At 47.0% G+C, this 27,720-nt stretch overlaps 1 protein-coding gene across 6 annotated transcripts in view; it reads right to left on the bottom strand.

Annotated features, from left to right (window-relative positions):
* MGAT5 (alpha-1,6-mannosylglycoprotein 6-beta-N-acetylglucosaminyltransferase) overlaps positions 1-27,720 on the bottom strand; it is a 339,881-nt gene that overhangs the window by 8,736 nt on the left and 303,425 nt on the right. For all 6 annotated transcript variants that reach the window (XM_072789000.1, XM_072789001.1, XM_072789003.1 and 3 more), the window contains 3 exons: positions 20,386-20,502; positions 15,107-15,181; positions 3,199-3,356 (listed from right to left, as the gene is read on the bottom strand). In XM_072789000.1, coding sequence (XP_072645101.1) covers positions 3,199-3,356; positions 15,107-15,181; positions 20,386-20,502 — 350 coding nt within the window. The remainder of the gene's footprint in view (positions 1-3,198; positions 3,357-15,106; positions 15,182-20,385; positions 20,503-27,720) is intronic.

Here is a 27,720-nt window from a genome sequence, read left to right as displayed (position 1 = left end):
CCCAGAGACTCCTAGCACACTGCCGCTCCCCTTCTGTCCCTTCTGTAGGACCCTGCCATGCTGAACTCCCCCCAGCTGGCCTCTCACAGGATGGGAGGGGCTTCTGAGGCCAGCAGCCCTTGGTTTACATTTATAGCTCTAGACCTAGATTAAAAGGGCAAAGCCCCACCTCCCCATGGGGCTGCCGACATCCTGTGGGGATAGAAACAACTTATCCCTCCCTCCCAACAAGACAGACAGACACAGGATGAACGGATGCAAGCAGGATCCCATCTACTGGTCTTACTCCTCCCTTCCCTGCCCCTGAGTTCCTCTCCTCCCTCACCCAACCTGCTCTGCTTATTCTGACCCTGAGTCCACCAAGTCCCCCAAACTCACTCGTGACCTGACTCAGGTGCCACAGCGCTCATGGTCTAGACTTCACGGTTTAGAATTCCCCATCTTCAAAAAGAACTGCCAAACTCAACCATTTCATATTTTAGAAGATGTAACTTGAAAAGGTAGCAATATTACAAATCAGGTATCACATTAACATGTGTTCCTACTTATGGAGCCAAGGTCCTTCCTAGGGGGCCATCCCAGCTCTGATTCTGGCTTTTCCCGGGGCCTCTGCCTCTGGGCCCCCGCCCCCTGGTCTGTGTTAGCACAACTGATTCATGCACGTTCTGTGCACAGGAGTTTGTAGGCGCCTCTCTAGCACCTACCTCATGCCCTGAGTGAAAGGCAGCTCCATGACCAGCTGCCTGATTGCCCCTGATTCAAGACGACAGCACAGGACACTCCAAAGGGCCTGATCTATGTGATTTAAGTTCCTACTACACAACAGGGATGGATAGTTCTTCAATGGTTCTTCAAGGTCATGGGCACCAAAAGACTAAAAGGAGCTTAAGCTGAGAACCAGGTCCCATGCTAGAGAAGGAAAAGTAGCATGGGCTTGTAGTAGTCACTCATTTTGCTAACTGGCCATGAATACGGAGGAACCAGGATTGCCTCATACCGAGGAGGCACTCAACAGACCACCAGAGAGCTGGGGTTTTACAACATTATCGGTATTTACAAATGCAGGAACAAGGTATTCAATAGGGCTCTTATATTCAGGGAATTAATTTGAGACAGCTTTATTACAAAATTAGCATTCATTGCTGTCTCCTTGGGAGAAATCCCACATAACTATAGTGGGGTTTGGGAAACAGGTGTGAAGCAATCCCAAGGCACAGGGCCTAGACACAGGACAGCCCCATGAGGCCATCGCCCTCATGGGCTCTGCAGGGTTTGAGGAGGTGGACAGGGAGGATGGGGAGGGGATCGGCTTTTCTAGCCTCAGCCTGGCAGCCTCGAGCCTGATCCACTGCCCAAGTCTCTCTGGATGAAGGGGCTGTTCTGCTCTATCCTGGCCACCAGCTGCACATTCCCTCATTATCACACAGGCTGCCCCATCTTATAGGTTAGAACTTGAAAGAACAGAAGAAATTAACCTGCGGGCTCCCCTCTCTGTCCCTCCACGGGACCTAGACCTTTGCTCCAGAGACAGGCCAGCTGTGTGGGGCCCTGTGCCACCTGAGCCAGGCCCTGATCATCGGACCCAGGCAGGAGCCCTGACTCTTGCCCGGCCAAGAAGGAAGGGCCGTGCTTTAGAGGTGGCCCATTTGGGTTCCATTCTCAGGATGCACCTTCTCACGTTTCCCCCTGCAGAGGTGGAGATGGAGACCGCACGTAGTCAGATCTGTGAACACAGTCCCTGGTCTAGCCCCAGCGAATCCAGATTTCCATATAAACAGGTAAGATACTAGGGGTTCTCAGAAAGCTACCTTGCTACGGAAGTTTTCCACAAAAGGAGCCAGTAGGAAGCCCCTCCTGGAACCCCCGAATTCAGGTTTCCGTGCTACGGAAACGGAAGCTTCTATACCATTAGTCTTTCCCTAAATATTAGACCACCACCCCCTCTCACAAAGTTTCACTGGTGACAGAGTAGGGTGCCAAGCTGACTCTCTTCTGGCCTTTGTTTTGATGGTGGAATCAAGTAGTCTCTGATCTTGATCTTCACATAAAAAAAAAGGGGAAAAACCAGCATCCTCCACATCCCTCCTCAGGAAAGCTTTCCTGCAAGGCGAGAAGCGAGAGGCCAAGCTCTCTAAGAAGGGTTTTATTCCATGCTTGAGAATAATAAGATGTACAGGCAGGACCAGGCCACCAGCTCAGGCCTCTGTGCCCGGATAGCCACAGTGGCCAACGGCTGTAACAGGGCATGAAGCCAGAGCGGAGAGAGGCCAGTGATGAGCAGTGAGTCTAGCCCATTTCTTAACCCTCCTCTTCAGGACTGGACAGTACCACTCCTCTACCGAATACCTCAGGTCGGGACAGCAAGTCCCTCAAGGGAAAGCACTTAACCAGAGCTATGCAGGGTCGTGGGTAGTTAAGTACTAGGAGGCCCAGGGCGGGTGTCATAAAAACGGGGAGCACAGATTCAGTGCTGACATGGGGTCACAAGTCAGAGGCCAGAAGAAACCTCACGTAGAAACGTGGGATCTGCACATGCCAATGCCAAGGGAGGTGAACAGGATCACTGCAAGTAGCGCAGGCATGAGGGGAAGAACTTAAGCCATCCAGAGGGCCCCGTGTGGGCGCTGCTCCGGCCTGTGCTCCCCATGCCGCCCCCGCCTCCCTGCTGAGGAACCCGGTAGACGTGCCCGGGCAATGCTCCATGCCCCAAGGCTGCTGGCATTGAGTGCAAGCGGGGACAGGAGCTGCAGGAGGGGAAGGTGGTAACGGGATTTACTGCGGGCAGTTCGATGCCAGCTCCTGACGCGGATTTTTTATTCCTTCTGTGCTCCGGGGTTGGAGATTCCCACCTGCCCCCTGCACCACTCAGGCTCTGCTAGGGGCCGTCTGCACACCCAGCCTCTGCCAGGGGGAGCCCAGGGGTGGGGCCCTCCAGGCTCGTGGTTTTAGGTCTGTCTCCACGCCTGCAGTTCCCTGGGTGTACCACGGACAAACCGAACAGTTCCTGCAATCTCCAATCCCTAACACACACTATTTACACCAATACATCCCCACTGGAGTTCTAAGTATAGCGGCACACCAGGTGACCTCACCTACCTGACAACAAAGCCGCCAGGCTAACGCTCTGGGGGCCTGGGGAACCTGCTCCCTGAGAACCTTGGCCTTCTCAGCCCAGCCCTCCCGACCCACAGGACTCACTTCAGAATGTCTTTGTCTTTGTTGAGGTGCTGGAAGAAAGAGGGCTCACAGATGAGCTGGTTCTCCTGGCACACCTGTTTGCAGGACTGCCCGGGCTCCGCCAGCTTCATCTGCAGGGCGCTGAGGGGCGGCCACATCACCTGCCCGTGACAGAAGTCCTGAAACGACAAGGAGCCATCAGTCAAGGGAGCGAGGATTTGGGGCGGGGGCTCCCCGGGCTGCCAGCTGCCCAGACCAGGGGGCAGGCAGACTCGGTGGGAATCAGGCCCAGCCAGAATGTGTCCCTTCACCTCTCTCTACCCAGGGGCTGCCTCATCCACGAGGGGACAGCAGTAGGGCCCGCAGGGACTGGAGGGCGAGAGGAACAGTGGCACGGGTGCAGCACCGGGCCGGTGCCGAGCAGTGGCTCTTCGTCGTCAGGACCATCAGCCTCGCTATGGAAGCCTCCAGCCCTGAAGCTCCATGTCGGGTCCACCTTCACCAGCTCTTCTGTTCTCGCTCCAATTCCAAAGACCTGTTCAGTGTCTACCTAATTTGGCAGTTACCTAGCATGACGCTATGTTGCGAGTACAGATTGTGACTGTGAAGTGGAGGGGTCTGCAGGGACACGGCTGAGGGAACCCACTGTGGGGTTGGTACCTTGGTGGGGGCTCAGGGCTTGAAGACGATTGTAATGCTGCACTAAGGCCACAGCCAGGGAAACAGCCTGAGGACCTGTGATCGGAGGTGAAGTACGCTGGCCCCCCTGTAAAGAGAGGCCCCAGCAGCAACACAGCTCCTGTGTGGGTACCCAGAATGGGGCAGGGCCAGTCCCTTCCAGGATCCAGAGGGAGTGCAGGAAACTAACACATCCCAGGGAGACCTGGGGTGGGCAAAAGGACATGATGCGGGTGACCCGGTGAACGGGCAGCCTGGGGGACCAGAGGACAGACCAGCAGGGCCAGAGAGAAGGTCAACAAGGAACAGGGAGCTGTGACCTGGAACCCTAGGCTTTCACTTGGGCTGTGCCTGAGGCAACCCTGAGTAGCTACCAGTGGAAGGAATTCACACCCTTGTGGCACCTGGAGCTCGCTCTGCTAGCACACTGGGCTTGGAACCCCAGCCAACTTCTGAGTCCCAGGGCTGGCCCCCTGCAGAATGTGCTGTCCGTGTAGGAGACCCGGAGAGCCAGGCTCGCCTGACCATTCTGGGGGTGGACTCGCCCTCGGGAGTGCTCAGAGGTGTTCAGGATCCTGGGCTCTGAATTCCACCGGTAGGAATCCACCCTACAGACATATGGGGACACACAGGGTACAAAGGATACCACAGTGGCATTGTCAGAGTAGAAGCTAGAGACGTGGGATCCCTGGGTGGCGCAGCGGTTTGGCACCTGCCTTTGGCCCAGGGCGCGATCCTGGAGACCCAGGATCGAATCCCACGTCAGGCTCCCGGTGCATGGAGCCTGCTTCTCCCTCTGCCTGTGTCTCTGCCTCTCTCTCTCTCTCTCTCTGTGACTATCCTAAATAAATAAATAAAATATTTAAAAAAAAAAAAAAAAAGAAGCTAGAGACGTGAAATAAACTAAAAGCTGTATTTAATTAGCTAACTGTTTAAACTCAACACCCTAAAACACAACAGATTTCTATGTACATGGAAAATTTCCATGTACAATTTCCATGTTCTATGACATGGAAACCTTTTCTGGACATCCCGAGGAGTGAAAGAAGCTGCGGAGGTGCTTATAAACGTGCACGGGCTCCTACAAGAATCTCTCAGGTTGGTGTGGATGCCACTGGGAGGGGAATGGAGTGACATGGTCTGGAGTGCTAAGGAAATTCACCTTTCAACGAATGTCCCTTCTGGAATATTTTTATTTTCCTCATGTTTCCTTTCCTTGCTCGTGTAGAGAAAGAGCTGATTTATAATCTCAGGGTCCAGGGCTCCCAGAACTGGCACCCACAGAGGAAATACTTCATGCCATCCCCACCCCTGGTCTGGTCACGTGGAACACTGCAGGTGGGGCCTGCCACTGCCTGGTCCTTAGTGATGAAGTGGGTGCAGCCCTGGAAAACAGGCCAGAGGGGGCCCTTTTGTATTGCTTGAGTTTTTACTTATTTATTTTTTAAGTTTGTCCTTGTATTAGTTTCAGTGAGCATAAGAGAAAAGAGCAAAGGGGATGCTCCCCAGGCTCTGCGGGCAGATGGCGCGGAGGGCACATCCTGCCTCATTAGGACAAGGAAGATGATGATAGTGAGGACTTCCTATGGCTCCTGCCTCTCCCTACCTCCTTCCTGAAAGAGGTGATGCTGTTACGTGCTGAGAAAGGCGATTGGCAGGCAGTGAGTACTCAGTGCTGGGTGCCATTCTAGTCTCCTCCAATCCATGACGAGACCCCAACGAGTAAGGCAAACCCACTGTGGCCCTCCGCCTCACATGACTCTATCACTGGACTCCTTGAGAGCCTAAGTGAGTTTGGTGGCAAACGAAGAGAAACCGTTCACTGCGTGTCTGAGATACCCCGAAGATGGATTCACATCAGCTGAAGACAGAACATTCCAGAGAGCCTAACAATGCAGAAATACTACAGATACCCTGGATTATTGAGAGACATTAGGGCCCAGCCTAACCTTTTGAGAGGGAGGCACAGGCATGATGGGAGGATGAGCAGAGTGTCCCGCTCCAAAGCCACCAAGAGCCGGGCAGGAAGACCCTGTCTGACTCCTCAGTCTTAAGAATCTTGAGCACAATCCACGTGCTTGCTAAGCCATGGGCGGCACAGTCACCTTGGACTGGATGCTGTTCCTAAGGGTGACGGCTTGACTGCACAGACCTACGGCACCCTCAATAGTATCACCGTGTTCGCTGATGGCTGCTGCTCTCTTACCTGGAAGCATACGGAAACTTATCGGCTGACCTTTGACACGCTGTCCATCCCATGAGGATGGCTGTCATCAAATGGGAAGAAGGAAAACACCCATGATCAATGGGGTTATTGATGAGAGCTGAGCGGGTGCACAGATATTTGGAAAAGGTTAAGCGTTGCTTCTCGGTTTGTTTCTCTGGCTGGCTAATGCAAGCAACTTTGCTCCTAATTCTTTAAAAGCAATCTGAGAACTTCTATAGCTTTTAAATTTTATAAAAAGGAGACTTTAAATGCAACACCAAAGCCTGTGTGTGACCTGTACAGAATGGGCGGACGTATAGGAAAGCAAATCAGATTACATGGCATGTCACAAGAGGTCAAGTGAGAATTTTTTTCCTTGCTTCCAGGACTTAGCTTGGCCTGTCCCTGGATTAGGCTTGGGGGCCAGAAACCCATGACAGCTAAGGCTCCAATGCTGGCTTTTACGGTTTGTAAGAAAACACAGAATGTCTCTCCCTGGATGACACCTACAGGCAGTTAGAGCTGAGGGGAGTATCCCTATACCTGGTCAGTCTGGTGGACTCTTGAGAAGTGGTTTCTCATTCATTCTCAGCCTCGTGTGCTATATGAAGCGGTCCAGGGCGTAAAACGAAAACAAGGAGAAAGATTCTGCTGTGTCAGACCAGGAGGTGATGCACCAGGGAAAGCGCCTCAAGTGGGAAGGCCCAGATTGGGGCTGATGGACCTGACAGAAACTGGCCAGCAGCAGGTGCTCCACTGACACTCGTGTCCTTCCTCTGGGCCCTCCTCTACCCTGTATGGGGTTGAGACACTGCGGTGTGGGGCATCTGCAGGGCATCTGCGGGGCGGCCCTGAATAAATGGGGCCCCCGCAGCTCATGTGGGAAAGAGCAAGATGGCATCGCGGGGACTGCTCGAAGGGATGTGCCCTCAAGGCTCTGCCGGAGGGCGGAGCTGCCCCACTGGCTCATCTCTTAGTCAACCACTACAGCTCCTCCACCCTATGGAAGCTCATGCGAGCTTTTGGGCTCCAGACACCCTTGCTCATGGCTCACCAGGGCGCTGGCCTGGCATTCTCTTAGGAGTCTGTTTTGGGGGCCAGTGGGACAAGAAATAATGAAAATAGCAGCAGGACCGTTTTAAGGCTTGGTGAACCCTCTGGGAAGCCCGAAGGCGTCCTGGTAAGCAGGATGCGGGGTGAGGCAGGAGGGAGGGTGGGGATCAGGGATGCGATTCTGGCCTCCAGGTAGGGGATATCCACAGATGGCCCTCGAGCTCTCTGCCTGCTTTCACCTCTTCACTCTTCAGAAGGCATCTAGAGATGGTAAAGATGATATTCCTAGGTAGACCATTAATTGCTACCAGGTCCAGAGGGTAAATGCTGAATTGCCTGGATCAGCTATGAGAACTGACATGGAAGCCATGTCTTTGGCCCAGCTACCTGCAAGGCACAACTGTACTGGCAGCCCCGATCACAAGTGTCTTCTGATGTTTAGGTGCAAGACCCTTTTGGGCGTTTGTGAGAGGCTAGAGGCCTTCTGTTTCATTCTGCCTCAGAACAGATAAATGTGGCGATGTCCACCTCCCTCATCTCACTGAGGGCACTCCTCCTCTGGCCAATCCACTGATTCATTCATTCAACAAAATACTTGCTGAGAAGCAGAAAAGCCTAAGGGCTCAGAATTCCCCCCTGGTCCACATCTCTAGAAGAGAATGAGGTGAAGAAAAAGGATTGAGACTGCTGGGGGAGAGGGTAAACAGATAAAGCACCACTGAGAAGGGGCATTTAAGAAAAGACCCAAGGAGTAAAGGTGTGAGCCATGCAAGTATTTGGAAGAACATTCCAGGCAGAGGCAAATCAGGATGAGAGGCTGTGACAAGGGAATGTCCAGCAGGCTTCCAGAGGAGCAGGGAGTTCTACATGGAGCAGAGAGTGTGCATGGTGGGGGCCAGAAGTAGCAAAGGTGAGGTCCAGGAGGCCTTAGGGAGTCACTGCGTACAGCTTTGGCTTTTCCTTAGAGTAAGATGAAAGCCCCTGGAGAGTTCTGGGCAGAGGAGTGAGAGGATGTGCCGAGAAGAGATGACAGGAGCAGAGGCAGGAGCAGAGGTAGGGGCAGAAGCGGAGGCAAGAGTAGGAGCAGAAGCAGGAGTAGAGGCAGGAGCAGGAGTAGAGGCAAGAGCAGAGGCAGTTAGGAAGCCCTGAAGGAGTGCAGGAGGGAGAGGCTGGCCTCAGACTAACCCAGGTATCTGAGTTCAAACACACCTCTAGGAAACATTCATATCATGTGGTGGCTTTGAGGGTTCTCACTCATCTATTCTAACCTGACCAAAAACCTCTTGAAGTCTGTGCTAAGTGCTGGAAACTTGAATATACCTAGGAAACACAGTCTCTGGGCTCAAAGGCTCGGTGCACAGTTTGGTAAGAGAGGTCAACATTAAAAGAATTATAGAACAGCAGAAAGCAGATGGCCAAATAGGACGTAAAGGCCACTGAGAGTACGTAAATGATCAACTCTGTGGGGATGGGACGTGTGGCAGTGGAAGCAATCAGGGAGGGCTTCCAGGAAACAGGGACTTCTGGGCTGGGTTTCGTAGGCGGAATAGGAGCTAGTGGCTTCCCACAAACATGGTGCTTTGCAGATAACTGGTGCACAATATAGAGCTGTTGAACTGAACTGAATGCTTTCAGCATCCTGGGGCTCTGACAGTAGTAGAAATAGAAAGGGACAATATTCTACCTCAGAGAGGCTTTATACAGCCCGAGTGAGACACAGTGATTTCCAACGTGGTTAACACGCCCATTTAGAACACAAAACATCTGCATTCCTCTCTGACAACTATTGCAACCGGTCACCAAATTCCCCTAAATTTTCTTGATGATTCTGAAATTTTCCTGCAGTGAATCTAATAAGAAAGGTTTATTGTCAACAAATTTATGAGAAAAAGCAATGTTTGAACAAGTGAAGACAACTTACTGTGGAAAAGAAGTAAGGGCGCTTGTCTTTGTAGTGAAGGCCAAGTCACAGCATAGAGAAAACGTGATTCCCAGAAATGGCCAAAGAGCAGAGAAAATGATGGGGTGCCGCCCCCCTGCCCCTCCCCATGGGGTGGAGGCGCCGGCCTGTCCCTCCCTCCTGGATGGTTTGTGATGGGCTCTCCTCCACAAACCCTCCAGCCCTACTCGGTCCTGGCCAAACTGTTAACAGTTACTACATTCACGACATATCAGGTCCAAGTGGATTTCTGTAGAGACTCACTGTGTATAGCCAAGAAGGTGTAGATACAGGTCTGGGGGCAGGATCTAGAGGAAGTAAGGCCAGGAATTTGGGGAAAATGAACAAGAGAAAAAAAAAAAAGGAAGGGGCAGGTTCTAGGCCTTGAATTTGGGGTTTGGACCAAATTCGGCCAGCTGTTTGAGAAGTAAGGAACACACGTGTTTATTTATGTTATAGCTGAGAGATCCAGGGTCTGCCACAAAAGGGTGCTCAGTAAATACTGACTGGATTAAAGACATTTCAGCGGCCCACTGGTATCTCCCATTCTCAGCCTGTGCTGTCCTCAAAGGAGTGGACTTCATCCCCAGACGGCCAGTGGGCTGATGGCCAGCAGTGGGTGTGGATCTGGGACTCCACAGGTACCGTGAACACAGTACTCTGTGACGCCGAGCTGTAGCACCCTATCTCCAGGAATGATCTCTACACACGCACATCAATGAGCCAAGAAGCTCACTCCTCAAGGAGGTAGCCACAGACCTCCCACATCCTCTAGTCTTCTAGTACTGAGGCGCTACCCAGGAGAAATGAAAACCTACATTCACAGGCACGTGGATGTTCATCCACTCTTCATGTCAGCCCAGAGCTAGAAACAACACACATCTGTCCCCTGGCAAGTGTGTACACTCACACAGTGGCACACTAACCAGCAATAATAAGAAAGAATGAAGTATTGCTATATGAGCCTGCACGAACCTCGCTAACGTTAGGCCGAGTCAGAGAAGCCAGCAATCTCCAGGAAAGGCAAATCCACAGAGACGGAACTCAGATCTGTGTCTGCCCAGGGACTGGGGCAAAGACTCAAATAGGCACAAGCGAGCTTTCTGGGGTGATGGGAGTGCTAGAAAAGTAGACCTTGATGGTGATTGCACACCTCTATCAATGTGATTAAAACATCGTTGAACTGTATCCTTACGTGGGGTGAATTTTATGGTCTGTAACTCACATATGGATGAAGCTGTTTAAAAAGCCTGCCTTGGTTGGGCGCTGGGCTCCTGTAGCAGCAAGTAGCTGAGGCTTCTTGAGGACCTACTCTGTGTCAGGCACTGCTCTCGGCCCTACACCCCCAGTAATCTATTGATTCCTCCCATCAACCTTTTGGGGTGGGTAGTGTTATTGCCAACGCACAGAAGAAGCAACAGGATGATGTGATTAGGAACTTGCCTAAGATCACAGAGAGTGGGCGTGGGACCCGGCTCCAGGCTTCAGAACTTAAACATGACGCAGCCAGTCTCTCTGAGATCAGGGGTGGCCAGGCCAACGGCAGCTGTCCACTTCTTCAAAGAGCAAACATTAGGGATGCGTGGGTGGCTCAGAGGTTAAGCGTCTGCCTTTGGCCCAGGGCGTGATCCTGGAGTCCTGGGATCGAGTCCCACATCAGGCTCCCTGCACGGAGCCTGCTTCTCTCTCTGCCTATGTCTCTGTCTCTCTCTCTCTCTGTGTCTCATGAATAAATAAATAAAATCTTAAAAAAAAATAAAAAAAGGAAAAAAAAAAAAAAAACAAAGAGCAAACATTCCCCAAACTAGGGCCACCCCTGTCCCCTTTTCAGCTCCTCTTTCTCTCCCCCTGCAACCTGTCACCTTCACCACTCCTTGCTATGCTGGACTAACCGGATTCACTAACAGGCTTGTCCTTGCGTCTAGAACACTTGCCAGAGAGTTTAAGATGGGCTCAGGCAAGCCAGATTTCCCAGGAGCTGCAGTAGATTCCACAGTGGCTCTGGAGGCCACTCATTTTCCCCTCCATACTGTCAGACCGCTTTTCACATGAATTACCTGCTCTTTGCAAAATAACAAGAGCATAATCATTCCGTGTATTTTCAGAGTCTTTACAGGAAGTAGAAAACAGGAATGAGGAACAAATGGACGGTTTTCAGAAAGCAAACTGAACATTTCCATTCCTTCAAAAGAACCTGTTCTACACTCTCTGGCCCGAGGCAAATACCTAAACCTTTCCCAAGAAATGCATCATGAGAAGATTAACAGGCCTGGACACTCGGGTTAGGGAAGAATTATAATGCTCTTGATCTTAGATTACAAGGGATTTTCGCCTTGGCACCACCCCCCAGTCCTCCCCTGCTGCTAGAGAGAGCGCCTCTTACAGAGTGCTGATTTAGAAGCGCATGCAACCCCAAATCAACATTTCCGGTACAGCAAAGCAGTGGTGGTGTGTGTAGGGGAGGTCATCAGGAGAAAAAAGTGAGTGGTTTCCCTAAAGTCAGGCGTCTTTCCCACTGGGTGAGTGAGCCCGGGGTTGGCTGGGTATGAGGTAGGTTTCCAGCTGTCAACCACTCAACGGGACACTGAAGCCTGGAGCTTTCTCAATTGCTGTCAATTGGCTTCCTCTTGCTCCCGTTGCCTTGGGTGAGCATGATGGACAACCTTGAAAAGGTTCTGAGATAAAAGCGTCCTTGTTCCCCTTGCAGATCACACGGAAGACTCTGAAGGCAGAGATCAGCCTAATTAGGGCTGCAGCACTCCCACAGCTGAAGGCACGGGAAGCCTGAGCTGCCACCACTTCTTCAGAGCTTGCGGCTTTTCCGTTCAGACCAGAAACACCCCTCTCTCCAGTCTCACTGCTCTTTGATGATATTCTAGCTGCAAAAATAACGAACACCCCGAGCTCTAAAATACCGAGGCCGGGAGGGAATGTGGCTGAAGACCCAACCTGTGAATCAATGGGTCTTGACTTCCCATGTCCCCTCTAAAGTTGGGTGAACAGTATGGCTTCAACAAAACCGCGCCCAGAGGCTTGGGACAATCTCACAACCGGCCTCCTTCTGGCTCGTCTGGCAGCACCGAGAGAGTATTTAACAAAAAATGCCCCAAACAGAAGATTCCTAGAATGATTTTCCTGAAATGCCAATCTGTGAGTCTCACTGCTCTCATCCTGCATTAAAGCCTTTCTTTAGCTTCCTGCTGTCCCAGAATCAGACCCGCATTCTTCGGCTGAGCCGCCGCATCTTCTCAGGAAGTGTTTCCTCCTCAGCCCTGTCTCTCACATCATCTCTCTTAGGCCACAGCTAAACTTCCAATAATTCACCTCCCTCTCTCTTCCCCTAGGCCTCTACATATTGAGCTGTACAGCGGCCCCCCTCAGTTTGCTGTCAGGATTCATCTCCTGCAGAACGCTTCTGAACAGACTCTCCCCATCTCTCCCCCTTGCCCACGCTGTAGGCTGGGTGGTGCGATCCCTAAGCATCCAGGTCACGTCACCGTTGGTGATGGTGGTGGCATTGCCTGTGGATGTGACTGGCTTCTCTGTGAGGCCTAAAGTTACCTGAGGACGAGACTCATCCCCTGACATCTCCCCTACTTCCCAGCATGGTCCATAGCGCACTCCAGCTGATAAGCATTTACCCGGTTACCCGGTGGATGGGTGAGTCGATCATAGCAGGCCAAAAAGAAAGCTCTGGATTTCTGCAAACTGCAGGACTCTGCAGGAGTCTGTGCTGAGGAGCTGGTGTGAAAGGGCAGTTTTATTAGCATGTATCCTAGATCATAAAGTCCAAGATGAACTTCCTGGCTCCTGAGGCCCATGAATAAAAAGTGCAAGCATGTGCACACACTCTCATTCATTTTTATTCGCTCCTTCAAGTGGGAGTTATTGCATACCTACTGCGTGGCAGGCAGGGCACCTGGGACATAGAGGCGCATGGACCAGGCATGCTCCTGCACCGTGGAGCATTTAGCCAGGTCACTCTGGGGAATGCAACCTTCCTGTTTGAAAGGAAAGCTAGGAATAGATTCACAGACAACAGGCCACAGGAGAACTTTTAAGGACTGGCTAGGATTCAAGAGTCTTAGGGAAGAAGCCTTCAAATAAACTTGATAAAAAGTCTTTTTATATGTGGTGCTGAGGACCCATTTTCCCTGAAAGGAAGTGGACAGGAGAGGAGGAAGCGGGTTTCAGAAGCAGATGTGGGAGTCCTGGCAAAATGTCAGCTCATTCCTGTGACGGTGGTAAGAGCGGTGATAGCTTAAATTTCACCACCAGAGGAGAACCCACCACTCCTCTCAGCGCCTTCGGGAAGGGCCAGCAGCTCTGTGAGGTAGATGGATATGGGTCCGTGCCCAGCTCCAGGACGCCTGTCACTGCCTGCGGCCCTGGCAATGCTGCTAGGACATGCCTGGACTCAGACCAAACCAGCACTGAACCTGAGTCCACAATGTCCGAGCCCACGATCGCAAATCTCGGTCCCCGTTATCCAGAGAATGAGGTTACTCCTGCCACCTCGCAGGACACCATGAGGACTGAATGAGACGACGTGCTGGGACATGCCTGGCATGCACTGCCATGAAGTCTATACGTAAAAGGCTGCTTGAGTTAGGATGCTGATATGGTCATTCGCAATCAAGGCATTATATAGAGACTGAATGAAGCGATGATTCAGATGCTTAGCTCTTGTGGTCAAGTTGCATGAGTCATATTGTATTACGTTATATCACAATATAATTATATACTCTAATAGGATACATAATATCATATATCATATAATAAGTAATCAACAGTACTAGTTTGCATTTATGGAGCACTATCCAGGAGCCCTGTTCTAAGCACTTTGTGCCCCAAGAAGTCTATTATTATCCTTATTCTACAGGAGAGGAAACTAAGGCCCAGAGAGGCTAAGTAATGAACCCCAAGTCATACAACCAAGATTGTGGTGGGACTGAACCCAGATGGTGGGGCTGCAGAGCATGTCCTTTGGCCACTAACAAGCGCCCAGAACATCAGGCGTGCCATCCTGAAGCCTGTGTTCACCACTCTCCCTCTCCAACAGCAGCCTCTAGGACTGTCCGGGGCTCTCTAGTCTGTCGTCTCAAACATTTCCTTAGAAACCAACCTGGGACCCCCATTCTACACCTACTTATATTTTCAATACACCATTTCTATTTTAGTCTGCACGGTCCTCATCCCCTATTGTGTAGAGATCTCTTGATCATCTGAAGACACTCTACTTTGCTTTTTAAGAGGAGACCCCCATTTCCGAAATACGGTCAAGGAGTTCATACTGCCCTGCCTACAGGGGTTCTGACTCTGTCTATTTGTAGCTCTGAGCTTCTTTTGAAGACTAAGGAATTAAAATATTACAGAAGGATGGAAGTGGTGCTCTTGGCCTTTACTGGCACGAGCACAAGCCATAGTTCGCAAGCACTGTTGGGGGTGGTGGACTCCTGGACCTCCACCCCCACTTTAGAACCAAAGCCCTCCTTTTATCTGTTTTTTTTTTTTTTTTATACTTCGGTTTCATGTAAAGTTTCATTTGAAAAGGGGTCGTGTTTGAAAAGATATCTGAAAACCACTAGAAAGTCCTAACATATTTGGAATTATTGAACGTATATTAAAGGAATGCTTAGGAACCCCTGGTTTCAGCCCCCGCCTTTTGTAGGGTGCGAAATGAAAGCCAGGCAGGACCAGAGAACTGTCTCTCTGTCCCGCTCCCTATCCAAGTCCTCATGAACCCATTCGGAACACAGGTCTGATGGTCCAGGAGGTCTTTACCTTGACCATCCAAGTCCCTCCCATTCCAATTTTCCATTTTAACCTTCCACCATCCCATTCCAAATTTCCATTTTAACCTTCCACCATCATAAAGAACATTCTTACCCCAAGGACAGACTAAGTCTCTTGGGACCATGACAGTGCATGCTTCAAAATTCCACCCAGCCATTATCCATCTTCTGGAGTCTTACAAGTAGGAAAATAACTAGAGAAGCATGGTGAGCTCTTAGCTTCTCATGAGATCCCCCTGGTGTAATGCAGAGCCTTACCTGTTTTTCAATGAAAGCATTGATTCTCTGCAGCATTCCCTCACATGTGAATTCATATGGCATGTATGGCTCAATCTGTGGAAATAGAACATAGTCTCATGAAAGAGGATGACACAGAACCTAGGACATTTACCCAATCATCCCCTGATTCACTCAGGAGCCTTGAGAGGGGAAAAGACTATGAACTTGGATGTCAATACACCTGGGTTTACAACCTGCCTCTGCTCCTCATTCACTGTGGGACCCTGAGCAAATTACCTACCATCTCTGAGCCTCAGGCTCCTCATGTGTAAAATGGTAGGAAGAAAAATCTACCTCTTTTAAGCTGTGGTGAAGATTACAAGAAAAAAAAAAGTACAGTGCTTAGTTTAGCTTCCAGAACACAGTAGGCATTCAATAAAAGGCAGGGAGTATAATTTGTTAGAAGTTAAGCTTCACAGGGCAGGCCCCATGGCTGCTGGGTTGTGTGTGCCACACAGGAATGCAGCAAATACCCAGTAAATGACTGCATATTCAATGCTATGAGAAGGGCACATGATGAGTGGTTTAAGGACCCATGATGGTGACAAAAGCCCTGGTCTGCATTAGTCAGTAAAGTTAGCATGTACCTAGGGAACTCGTGGGGGCAGAATCAGAGTAATAAAGTGCCTCCAAGAGTTCAGCCAAGGTGCCCAGGAAGCGAGAAGGTAAAAGCAGACTTCTGCTCATGCTGGGCTTTTAAAGCCAGCTGGGATTCTAGCAAACCAAGATGTGGAAGACATTGGTGGTAGGGCGCGTAGTGGAAGGTGAAACACGTGAGAAAAACAGCAGGTGGGTAGAGCTTGGGATTGTAAGGGCTGGTGAGACAAGGCTGAGAAGAGGGAAGAGGTTCACTGGATGTCCATAAAAAGGTTTCTATACTTAGGATCTTAAGCTTTATTTGAAGGCAGCAGGAAATCCCAGAAGGTGCTTCTCTGGGGTGGGAGAGGCAATCTGATCACTATACTGACACCTGGGGAAGGGGAAGAAATGTGGGTTTGATCTCTGCTGCACAGCATCTGTGCCAACTCTGTGAGGCTTGTGTTTTGGCATCCAGCAAGCACTGCCAATGTGAAATGGAAATTTCACTTTTACACTTGGGATAAAATCACTAGCAATCCAGTCTGTGACGACTTCAGAGAGCCCAAGAGTACTTGCCAGCAACAGGATAGAGGGCCACCATCAACATCTCCTGCTTAGGTCTACACTTGCTTATCTTAAGTTTACAGGGTGGAGACCTGGACAGAACACCTGTGGGTTGAGGCCTGTGGAACACGGGGCAGTTGACAGAGAAGACATCCTTCCATGGGCAGCCAAGCAGTTGGTCTCAGGGCACCTTCTCCCCTTTCTTTGTGTGCTGATTCACAAATTACATGTGAAATCTTTAACCATGACTGTTAATTTCATAATAGGTTTTCAAACCCACAATCATATAATGCATCACAGAGTTTTTATCTCAGCCATCCCTGCCTACATCTATCCAGGGAGAGCTAAAGGGAGCTGAGCTGAGGGTACTGTACTACTGGGGCTGGACTATTGTGCAATAACACGGGTCGTCTTGTTCCTCAACAAAGCACCACAGAAGAGCTCAAAATACTTAGAAAACTGACTTCCATGTGGCAAGCCAGCTCCTTCTCACCTCAACCTTCTGCAAGTGCTGTGCCCTCTCAGACCCAGATATAGCCCTTCACATGAAAAGTACAATTTTTCTTTCCTTTTAAGATTATTTATTTACTCAACCTCTGGGTGATTCCAGAGGCTTTCTGTGACTGGCCTACAGAAAGGTTCTCCTCTCAAAGGTTCACAGAAGGAAAAGAAAGAAACTACAACAGAGGACTTGGCATATCAGGCTCATTTATGTGATGACAAGTAGAATTTCTGGAGTGAAATAAACATTGGTGGCCATCTGTCATGACATCAACGGATTCAATTTTGTGGTGGGAAGCAGCCTGAATACTCAGGGGCCATACCTACAACTTATTCCAAAGGGCAGCCGTTAGAAATGGAAAGGAGTTAATTCAAAAGGCTGAAGGTAATAAACAAGGCAAAATGGCTCTTCCTGTGTCCTCCTACCAACCAAACTTAACCAAGGGATGCTGATTCATTTATTGCTTTGTGGCCTGTTCACAGTTTTAAATAATATGAAGCCCAATGATTTTCCTATAAAAGAAAAGAAAAGAAAAGAAAAGAAAGAAAAGAAAAGAAAAGAAAAGAAAAAAGAAAAGAAGAAAGAAAGAAGAAAGAAAGAAAGAAAGAAAGAAAGAAAGAAAGAAAGAAAGAAAGAAAGAAAGAAAGAAAAGGTAATTGCATTCTTAAACCACCCCAGCCAGTGAGTCTCACTAGTCCTCCTGCTGTGGACAGGAACAGGGCCCTCTGTATGGGAAAGTTCTCCAGACTCCTGGCTTTGGATATAAAAGAACACTGATGAGCTTCTGATGTAGGAGCTATTGTGGGGACTGGGGCAGGGGGCACACGGTAATTTCTGCATGATAATCCTTCAGGAACAAGTCAAAGCCTCTTTGGGGAATGGAATGGAAGGGAATGCTGAGACCACATCCAGTTGTGGAGAAATGGGGGAAATGTTCTTGGCCGTCCTGCTTTGTGGGACAAGAACCGCTACTCTCATGGCCACAGGAAGGATGCCTGCAGGCTGCACTGTGTAATTCCTGCTGGCCTTGGAAACCTATTATCTTCCTACCTTTTCCTTTCTTCTCTATTTACCTCCTGTCTTGTGAGAGGTCCTGTCTCTTCTAGTACCCATTCACTGCTCTAAGTCAGAGTACAATTCCTCAAGATCAGCTGACCCTGGACAGAGGTGGCCTGGCATCACTCAATGACAGATGGTTTTAGAAGGTGCAGAAGGCCAGGAGTTGAGTCCTGATTATTTCTTCTACCTACTAACCATAGGATTTTAAGTCAGACATATTCTGCAATTTCTCTTGATGACTGAAAATGTAAACTAGGTCATGCCATTTCCCTGCTCAAAACTTCCAATCATACTTAACATAAAATCCAGAATCCTTATTATGACCTGTTTTAAAGGCCCTACACTTTCTGTCTCTGAAGGACCTTATTTCTGATGAAAAGCTGGTGGTCTTTCATATTGCTAACCGGCTAAATGGAATAAAATTTTCTGATTGCTTTTGAGATCTTTTCCCTATATTTTTTTTTGTTTTCAGCACTTTGGCAATAAGATATACTTGTTTTTCTTCATAATTATCTTGCTTGGGGTTCACTGAGCTCCCAGGATCTGTAGGTCGATGTCATTCATTCATTTCAGAAAATTCTTAGCCATTATCTTTTCAAATATGTCTTCTGGCTATTCTCTCCTCCTTCTGAGATTCCAATGATATATAAATTGGGCTGTTTGATATTGTCCCATAGGTCTCGTATGTTTTTTTTTAATTTCATTTTTTCTTTTTGTTTCAATTTGGACAATTTCTCTTGATAATTCTATTGGTAAGTTCACTGATTTTTTCTCTGCTGCTAAGGCCACTGAAAGAGTTCTTCATTCTGATATATTTTTCAGCTTTAGCATTTTTTCCTTTGGCTTTGAGGAAAAAGTCTCTAGCTTTCTGTTGAAATTCCCCATCTGTTTGCATATATCGTCCACCTTTTTCACCAAACCTTTTAATATATTTATCCTAGCATCAGTCTCCACAGGAATGACTCTCTGGTGGTGAAGCTCTGGCTGTTGTGGCTGATACTCTGTGTCAGCCCAGTGGGGCCACATTCCACTCCACCTCTTCCCCTTTACTCACACTGTGCCTTGAACCCATGTCCTTCTAGGTATTAGCTTTGCCAATTCCTACTCATCCTCAAAGACTTACCTAGTGTTTCATTTTCCAGAAAGAATCCCCCGACTTCCACTTCTCCATTTTTGCATGTTATTGTTGGCACTAAACATATTTGGCAAATACCTATTCCTCCTCTATATCCATTAGGTAACTCACTTTCACGACAGTGAGAGAGATTTCCTGCTCTCGTGTTGCAGACAGTCTAATGTAAATCCAGACTGTCAATAACAAAAATAAGAATATTGTATGTGTAATACTAACAGTGACTTAATAATACCAACTATACACTTACTATGGGGTAGATGCTCCTCTTAAGTGCTTTATATTCATTATCTCATTGAATACTTACAAATATCTATATAGTAGGTAATCCTAGCCTACTTAAAGAGATGAAGAAACTAAGACTCAGAGGTTAAGTAACTGCCCTAGGGACACTACTTATAGGTGGTAGAGCTAGAATCCCAACCCCAAGCTAATTCCAGCTTGTCCTCTTTAAACCATGCCTATACTGCTTCTTCTAAATAATTGTAAGAGAGTATAAATAGTGTCCTAGTAGGAGTTCAGAGTGCAGGGTGCCCCCAAGGTGTGGAAGGCAGTCTGGGAGCTGAGAGAGGTTAATGTGGCCCTTCTTCACTGGGCAGTAAGAGGGTGCTCTGCATACAGTAGGTACATAATGTCTGCTAAATTGATGATGAGAATCCAGCAATGTTACTTATACAAAATAATATTACGAGGTTTAGCTAAGGGGTGTGTGGGTTGCTCAGTCAGTTGGGTATCTGCCTTTGGCTTGGGTCTTGATCCCAAGATGGAGCCCCATGTAGGGCTTCCTGCTCAGTGCGGGGTCTGCTTCTCTCTCCCCCCCACCCCCGGTCTTGTGCTCAGTATGTCTCCATCATAGATAGATAGATAGATAGATAGATAGATAGATAGATAGATAGGTAGGTAGGTTTAGGCAAAAAAGCCGAATAAATAAAGGCCATATAAAAACATTTCCCAGGGATGCCTGGGTGGCTCAGTGGTTAAGCATCTGGCTTTGGCTCAGGGAGTGATCCTGGAGTCCTGGGATTGAGTCCCACATCGGGCTCTATGCATGGAGCCTGCTTCCCCCTCTGCCTATGTCTCTGCCTCTCTCTCTGTGTCTCTCATGAATAAATAAATAAAATATTTAAAAACAACGACAAAAAACCCCCATTTCCTGGTATTTCTTTAATAGTTCCTATCATCCTAACTTTTTTGTAGGGGAGCAAGTCTGTGTTTTCTGACCTCTGAGAAAGCTCCATAATTAGGCAGTGAAACAAGTGTAATTCAAACTCCTACTATTGTATCTGCGACCCAGGAGTCATGCCAAAATATTCTGTAGGATCCACGCACACAGGGGCAGCAGCTCTACTTCCATCTGCCAGAGCACCCACCATCCCTCCCTGGGATTGTACAGATGGGGAAAAATGGAATAAAAGACACAACCTTCTGACTTAAAATTGCTTTCACGGCATCCTCCACTTCCTCCTGATTGCTGAGGTCAACCGTCCAAACGTGGGGCCGGCCGATGAAAACTTCAGCATAAGGATGCTGGGAAGTCAGCTGGAAGAGAGAGACAGAACACCTGAGTCTCACAAATACTTTTTTCCCTACACCTTCTGTGGTAGATGAAGCGTTATGCTTTTTATGGCATTGTACTTGCGTAGCTAACAAGACATTTTTGTCTCTCCCTGATGATCAAAACCTCCTGAGGACCCATAACTGAAGAACAATAAAAGAGTGATAGCTCCAGATCTTAAATCCCACGGAAATGTCAAAACCAGGTGACACATTGGCTGTTACAGGTGGCTTCAATTGTCAAAGCGACACCAAGATACAATGAAAATTTAACTGTTGGTCATATCCCAGCCCTAAAAATCATAGATCAAACTAGTGTCTGTTAAAAAACAGGGGTGAGGACACACAGTTAAGCATAAGAAAATTACAATAAAGCCAAAAGCTTTCAAGTCATAGGAGGACACGTAATGGCACAAGTGAAATATGAAGAAAGAGAAATAAGGCAACCAGAAAAACAGAGAATTCGGTAATGGTTTCAGGACTAATCATTAGCATAACAACGAAGCATCAATACTTATAAAGACAATTTCGATTCAGCAAAACCCTAAATTCAGAGCTTTTATTTTAAGAACAAAGTGGGGGCCAGACTTGAAGAGTCCATTCTTTGACAGCTAAATTTACCACTCAAACTGGCTTCCACCTTTATTCTTGTATCCCTTTCAGGGAGTAATGTGAAGGGAACTTTCTGGACATTGGTAAGAGCATCCTCAGTTCTCACAAAGACTGGGGTGCTACCTTGATCTGTGAATCTGTGAGTGAGGGACAGGGGTGCTGATGCCTCATGACTGGTTATAGTCCTACACGAGGCAGGCTGTCCTCTTCCCATACAGCTTGCATGTACCCTGCTGGGCTTCCATGTGGGCTCACAGAATCTAACTGGCACCATTTTAATATACATTGAATTTCTCAGAAACATAATTACCATGTAAATCAAGGGACGTTTGTACTATTTTCTTTGGAACTTCACCAATAAGCTGTTACTGCTTTGGAAAAACCAGGGCAGCAAAGTCAATGTCACTCAGATTATATGATTCTCCAATACAACACCCCCAAATTAGTCTCTATTTGTAGCTCTCATATTAACGGCAATGGCTATTATATGCATATATATAAGCACTTTATAACTTACCTTTCTCTTTTATAATATCACTTATGAGCAAAAAGGGCTGACCATATTCAACTGAATGTTTTCTTCTTCTTAAGAACAAACTTACTCATTGTAAGGAGGAATGAGACTTGTTTTCTACCATAGTTCTTGGGTACGGTATGGTATTTCTTGACTATATATACACCAAAATATGTATTTTCTTACTGTAAATTCTTTTCCTTTATATTAGAGTTAGGGAATCATTCTTTTTTGAAATTACATATGTAGACAGGGTATATTATTTATGAATTTTATTTCAGGACAGAAAAATAGATCTTACAACATAGTTGTAGGAGAAACAGGTGTTCGGTCTGGTAGGGTTGAGGCTATTGCTTTAGAAAGGCTAAGCTGGGGGATCCCTGGGTGGCGCAGCGGTTTAGCGCCTGCCTTTGGCCCAGGGCGCGATCCTGGAGACCCGGGATCGAATCCCACGTCGGGCTCCCGGTGCATGGAGCCTGCTTCTCCCTCTGCCTGTGTCTCTGCCTCTCTCTCTCTCTGTGTGACTATCATAAAAAAAAAAAAAAAAAAAATAGAAAGGCTAAGCTGGTTCCCTTTTTCTTTAGACTCTAGTATACTCAGAGAATGGGATGATTTAACTGGTCCCTCTCCATCTCACTCCTAGCCACCATTCTTCCTATCCTATCTCATCAATTATGTGCACACTCTACTTAGAGCAGGAAACCCAGAATTTATCAGGCCTCAGCTCCTGGCCATTACTGGCATCCTCTCATGGAAATCATGGTTCGTTTGTTCTCTCTTTCTCTCTTTTAAGGGTTATTTAGTTGAGAGAGAGGCAGGGAGAGGGGCAGAGGGAGAGAGAATCTCAAGTAGACTCCCCACTGAATGTGGAGCCTGACTCAGGGCTATATCTTAGGACCCTGAGATAATGACCTGAGTTGAAATCAAGAGTCAGATGCTTTACTGACTGAGCCATCCAGGTGCCCCTGGAAATCATGCTTCTGAGGAGAAAATATCCCAGACTTTGCTCCTGCCCTCCTCTGCTAGAATCACGCCCCTCATTGGCCTGTTCATTTCTGTTCTTCTGACATGGACTCTCTTTTGCTCAGCGATAGAACCTACAGAGTGACTGTAGCAGCTTCATGGAGCTGGGGAAGCTTCATTTTCCTTTTTCCCCCTCAACACACATTTTAGATTCAACATGTATCAGTGAAGCCTCTGGCTGGCCCAGGCACTGTGCTAATCACCCACATTTTTTATTACATTTCCTATGTATCAATGAGAATTTTGAGATTTACAGGCATTTACAATTCCACAAGACCACACAGCCAGGAAATACAGAGCAAATTCAAATTGAGATCCTTCAACAACGCATTAGCTTTTGACAGAAAGGAAGATGACAATTATCAAGTATCTACTGGCTTCTTAAGACAAAGATGGAAAGAAAGCCTTAAGTAAACTCCAATCTTTTAATCACGCTCCTAAAACCTGCCAAAACTTAAAAAAAAAAAAAAAATCCCAGGATTGAATTTATTCCTGCAGTAGAGCTTTTTGAAGATGAGCAAAATGTCACCCCGTTTTCACTTGGTGGCCTGGAGAACAAAGTGATTAATTCTTCCGATGGAATCAGGGTAAATTAAAGTTGCTGTCACTGTCACTCTGCAGCCACTTACATATTGGCAATCTCTCTCCCCACCGCTCCTTTGTAAGGTCCCTGTTTATTTGCAAGGTTGCTCTAAGCACTTGGAAAATACAAAATGCTGAGCCATTATCATTTTATTCATTTACATTTATTGAGGGTTACTTAATTTTAATGAGTAAGGCATTTCATGATTTATTATTTCCCCTCTGAATGATATGCTCCCCCCTGTTAATTTATTGAGAACTATCTGATCTGAGCTACTTCTCTGTATATCAATCAGTAAATTTACTGGAGTATAGTTTGTAAAAGTAATGAAAATCTTATTATATATGAGACATTACTTCAGAGCGACTATTAAATTTCTAAGGAGAACGTGAGTTCTCTTTATGGAAAAAAACCCCTGAAGCCAAAGAATTTCTAATGGTTTACAAAATGTCCAAATAATGATTAAGAACTTGCTAATGTTTTCCCAACATAATGATAAAAATCCAATTTGTATCACATTGAAAGTAGAACTTGAACGGACCACATTACTTAAAGGCATATGGAATGTTTTCCCTTGAGTATATACATTGCGGTTTAAAAAATTGGTCCAGTGTAAAAGACAAAAATAAAACTAAACTCTTGGGCAGCCCAGGTGGCTCAGTGGTTTAGCGCCACCTTCAGCCCAGGGTGTGGTTCTGGAGTCCTGGGATCGAGTCCCACATCAGGCTCCCTGCATGGAGCCTGCTTCTCCCTCTGCCTGTGTCTCTGCCTCTCTCTCTGTGTCTCTCATGAATAAATAAATAAATAAATAATCTTAAAAAAAAAATAAAAAAAAACCTAAACTCTTAACTCTTATGTAGATATTTAGACTTTTTTCTATTCAAGGCAAAGGAGGGACATATGCAATTTATATACAGATTGATTTACATGGATTGATCATTGCTTAACTGGAAAGACTAGCAGGGGCATGAAAAAACAGCTTTGTAGTTATGTCCACTTTGGTTAAAATTTCTCCATTTGCAGGGTGAAAAAAAAAAAGGAATAATTGATTTCTAGGGATGTTTGACCCCTGGACATCTATAGAACTCTTGATAGCTCTCTTCCAGTGAAAAGCAACTTTGGTTAGGGCTTTTGTGGGCTGAAAGAGCAGAGTGGGTGGCCCACCTGGCCCTGAAGTCAAGTTCATTGGGTCTTCCCAAAGCTGTGTGATGTTGCTGGCTCCCAGCCTGCTCTCTGCACTGTCTCCCACAGAGAAGGAGACAGACATCAGATGGAACCTGCCCTCCTGCATAAAGCCAAGTGACCCTCTTGCGATTTCCCTCCAACTCATCAACATTCATGCCTTTTCAGCTTGAAACCCCTACTTTTCCTTTACAGCACAGCTCCACCATCCACCCCTTTTCAGTTAACCCAGCAAGTTCTCCACTTGGCACAATGCCAAGTTGACACCCCCTCCTTGATTGACTTAGCTCTTCCTTTCTGTATCAAAATTTGACCTCCTGGAAAACAGGAAATGTGTCTTATTAAGTTTCCCCAATATGGCAGCTAGTACCATGGATCCTGTGGGGACACAATGAACATCTGTCAACTGACCTTCTGCATCCAGCCCTCCTGTGGGAACCCAGGACTGATGGAGTCATCTGTATGAGGTCACTTGCACAGCAACTACTGAGAGGATCCCACAGTGCCATTCTAACTGGAATCCCATTTAAGCACTGGCGGAGTCATCTAAAGGGATGGGAGGAACCAAGCATGGGGAGAGGGCGTGTGGGCAGCTCTAATGCCTAGTCTCTTTTTAAGCCATGAAGAATGAAAAGCTTCCACCATCCCAACGAGAAGCAAATTACTAGGTGATGACAACTGATAGGAAATGATGGACATCCTTTCCTCAATAACTTTTACTGGTGGATCTGATCTCTAACATTACAGCATTCCCTGGGAAGTGGATTGAGTGTCCTAAAGTTTTTTTGTTTTTGTTGTTTTTGTTTTTTTTTTTTTCAGGAAAAGATACTCAGTTGTAATAAAGTGTCATCAAAATCTTTAGAATTATCAATAACAGAAAGGTGCCAGTTGCCAATGTAGCCTAAGATACTTTTGGGCATCCCTGGGTGGCTCAGCGGTTTAGAGCCTGCCTTTGGCCCAGGGCATGATCCTGGAGTCCTGGGATCGAGTCCCGCGTCGGGCTCCCTGCATGGAGCCTGCTTCTCCCTCTGCCTGTGTCTCTTCCTCTCACTCTCTGTGTGTCTCTTGTCAATAAATAAATAAAATCTTTAAAAAAGAAAGAAACTTTTGACTGATCATTTTCCAAAGGTTCATACATAGAAACAGCAGTGAGAAAAGACAGGTTTCTTAGCTTTTCATGTATTCAAAAAAAAAATCACAATGAGGGGAAAAAGAAAACCACCATTAGAACTACCATAATAACTGTTGTAGGCAAGATCTGCTGACACATGGTAAAAATAAATGGGAAAAAAAAAATTTGAAGAGAACCAGAATATTTGTAGTTTCAAAATATTTTTTCCAATATAGAGAAAAATAGTAACTTTCTAGTGAAGAAACCCAGCAGACACGACTTCAACCAAGTGATCAAGATGAACACTATCAGTTATTAGACATATTGATATCATGCCCCTCCACCGTAGGGTACAGTGAGAAAGCCGCAACTTCTGTGACATTCTTGCTAAAAATGTCATCTCAAACTGACTACAAAGACAACCACCTGTCAGCTCCAAAGTGGGCAAGGGTATAAAAAAACACGTAACTAGTACTCTTTCAAAGTGTCATGGTCATGAAAGACAATGAGTGAAGAATGGTCACAGATTGGAAGAGATTCAGGAGGCATGGCAGTTAAATGCACTGCAGGATCCTGGACTGGATCTCAGCCTCTACATGGAATGAGATTCCGACATGTGCTATGAACCTTGACAACGTTACACTAAGTAAAACAAGTCGGTCATGAAAGACCAAATAGTGTATGATTTCACTTACACTGGAAACCTAGAAAAGGAAAATTTAGAGAGCAAAATAGAGGGGAGATTACCAGGGGCTGTGGGGAGTTGTTATTTAATGAGCACAGTTTCTGTTTCAAATGATGAGTAAGTTCTGGAAATGGGTGGTGGTTATGGTCACACAAGACTGGGAATATATTTAATACCAGTAAACTGTACGCTTAAAATGCTAAGTTTTAAATTATGTATATTTAATCACAAGTAAAAAAAAACTACAGATAATTATCGTCTTGTGGGCAGAAAACTTCAGAGATTTCTTACATCTAACTGAAAACGTAGGGATGATTTATTGGCCCAAATTTTTTTCTTTCTTTCTTTTTTTTGGCCCAAATTTTCTATCCTAAACTCTATCCCAAAAGTTTCAAAGAAGTTAGTCACACAGGAGAGCAGAGATTCCTAAACTGAGATGTTCTCACGGCTGGGGAACGTCTCTTCAGATCAATCCAAAGAGTAAGCTCTTCAGTGCCGGGCTGAGCACTCCTGATCTGTGCCCTGGCACCTCTCACAACACCTGGCACACAAGTGTGCATTAAGGATTGCTGACGAGTGACTTCCCTCAAAGGAACAGCTCCCTCAGAGGAAGAATTCAAATGTACTGTACCAGCAGAACGAAAAGCAAGCATGCCAGCCAACACACACACAGGTCATGCAGGCCATAGATTCTCCTTTTTGAGGATTTTTTATGGATCTCCATCCTCTTCCTCCACCTCCTTTGGCCTCTCTGCCACTGACAGGGAGGGCCAGAAAAGAGAACTCTCAAAATAATCGGCTCTGTGAATTGGTAAGCTCTCTGACTGACCAGTGAAGAATGAGTGAAAGAACGAAAACGCATTTCGTGTTCTTTCTGGGGAAAGGGGAGTTTGGGATAATCAACTCAGGAAGGTTAAAAAGTATCAGGACTGAAAAGCATGTGCTTTAATCATAGTGCTGCTATACTACAGCTCCATCATGGGTGCCCACCAGTGCCATCTCCCAGGGGAAGGCCCCCAGTGACAGGGGCACCGCCAGGATTCCAGCTTGTAGGGGCTTCCTCCTTGTGAGCAGCCCACAGAGCCACAGAAATAATAAGAAAATCAATCTTATGGTCTCTTGCACACACCTGTCTCAGACTAGCTACAGAAACACCAGCTTGATCACCCACATGCTCTAAATGACTTGTTTATTGCCCCAAATCGAATCCAACTGCCTTCAGTGGTGATTCATCTCCTGCTGTGGATTTTTAAGAGGATCTCTGAAAGCAATTCAAATAAGGCTTCTGCAAACAGTTTGAGCAATGGCAGGATTACTTCTCAGGATGCTGTCTGCTGATGGTAGCCTAGAACACCAGGCATGTGACTTCAGTTGCCCATCCTATGTCTCGTCTCTCTGGGTTGACAGTTAAGAACCTCATGACGGAGGGCCTACTCTTTATTCCCCCTCAGCCCGTTGTGGAGAGCAGACTCTCCAACGATGCCGTAAGTTAG

The sequence above is a fragment of the Canis lupus genome, chromosome 20 (assembly GCF_048164855.1).
Source record: "Canis lupus baileyi chromosome 20, mCanLup2.hap1, whole genome shotgun sequence".
Lineage (NCBI taxonomy): Eukaryota > Metazoa > Chordata > Mammalia > Carnivora > Canidae > Canis > Canis lupus.
The sequence above is the reverse complement of the archived record's forward strand: the minus strand, read 5'-3'. Positions and strand labels throughout refer to the sequence as shown.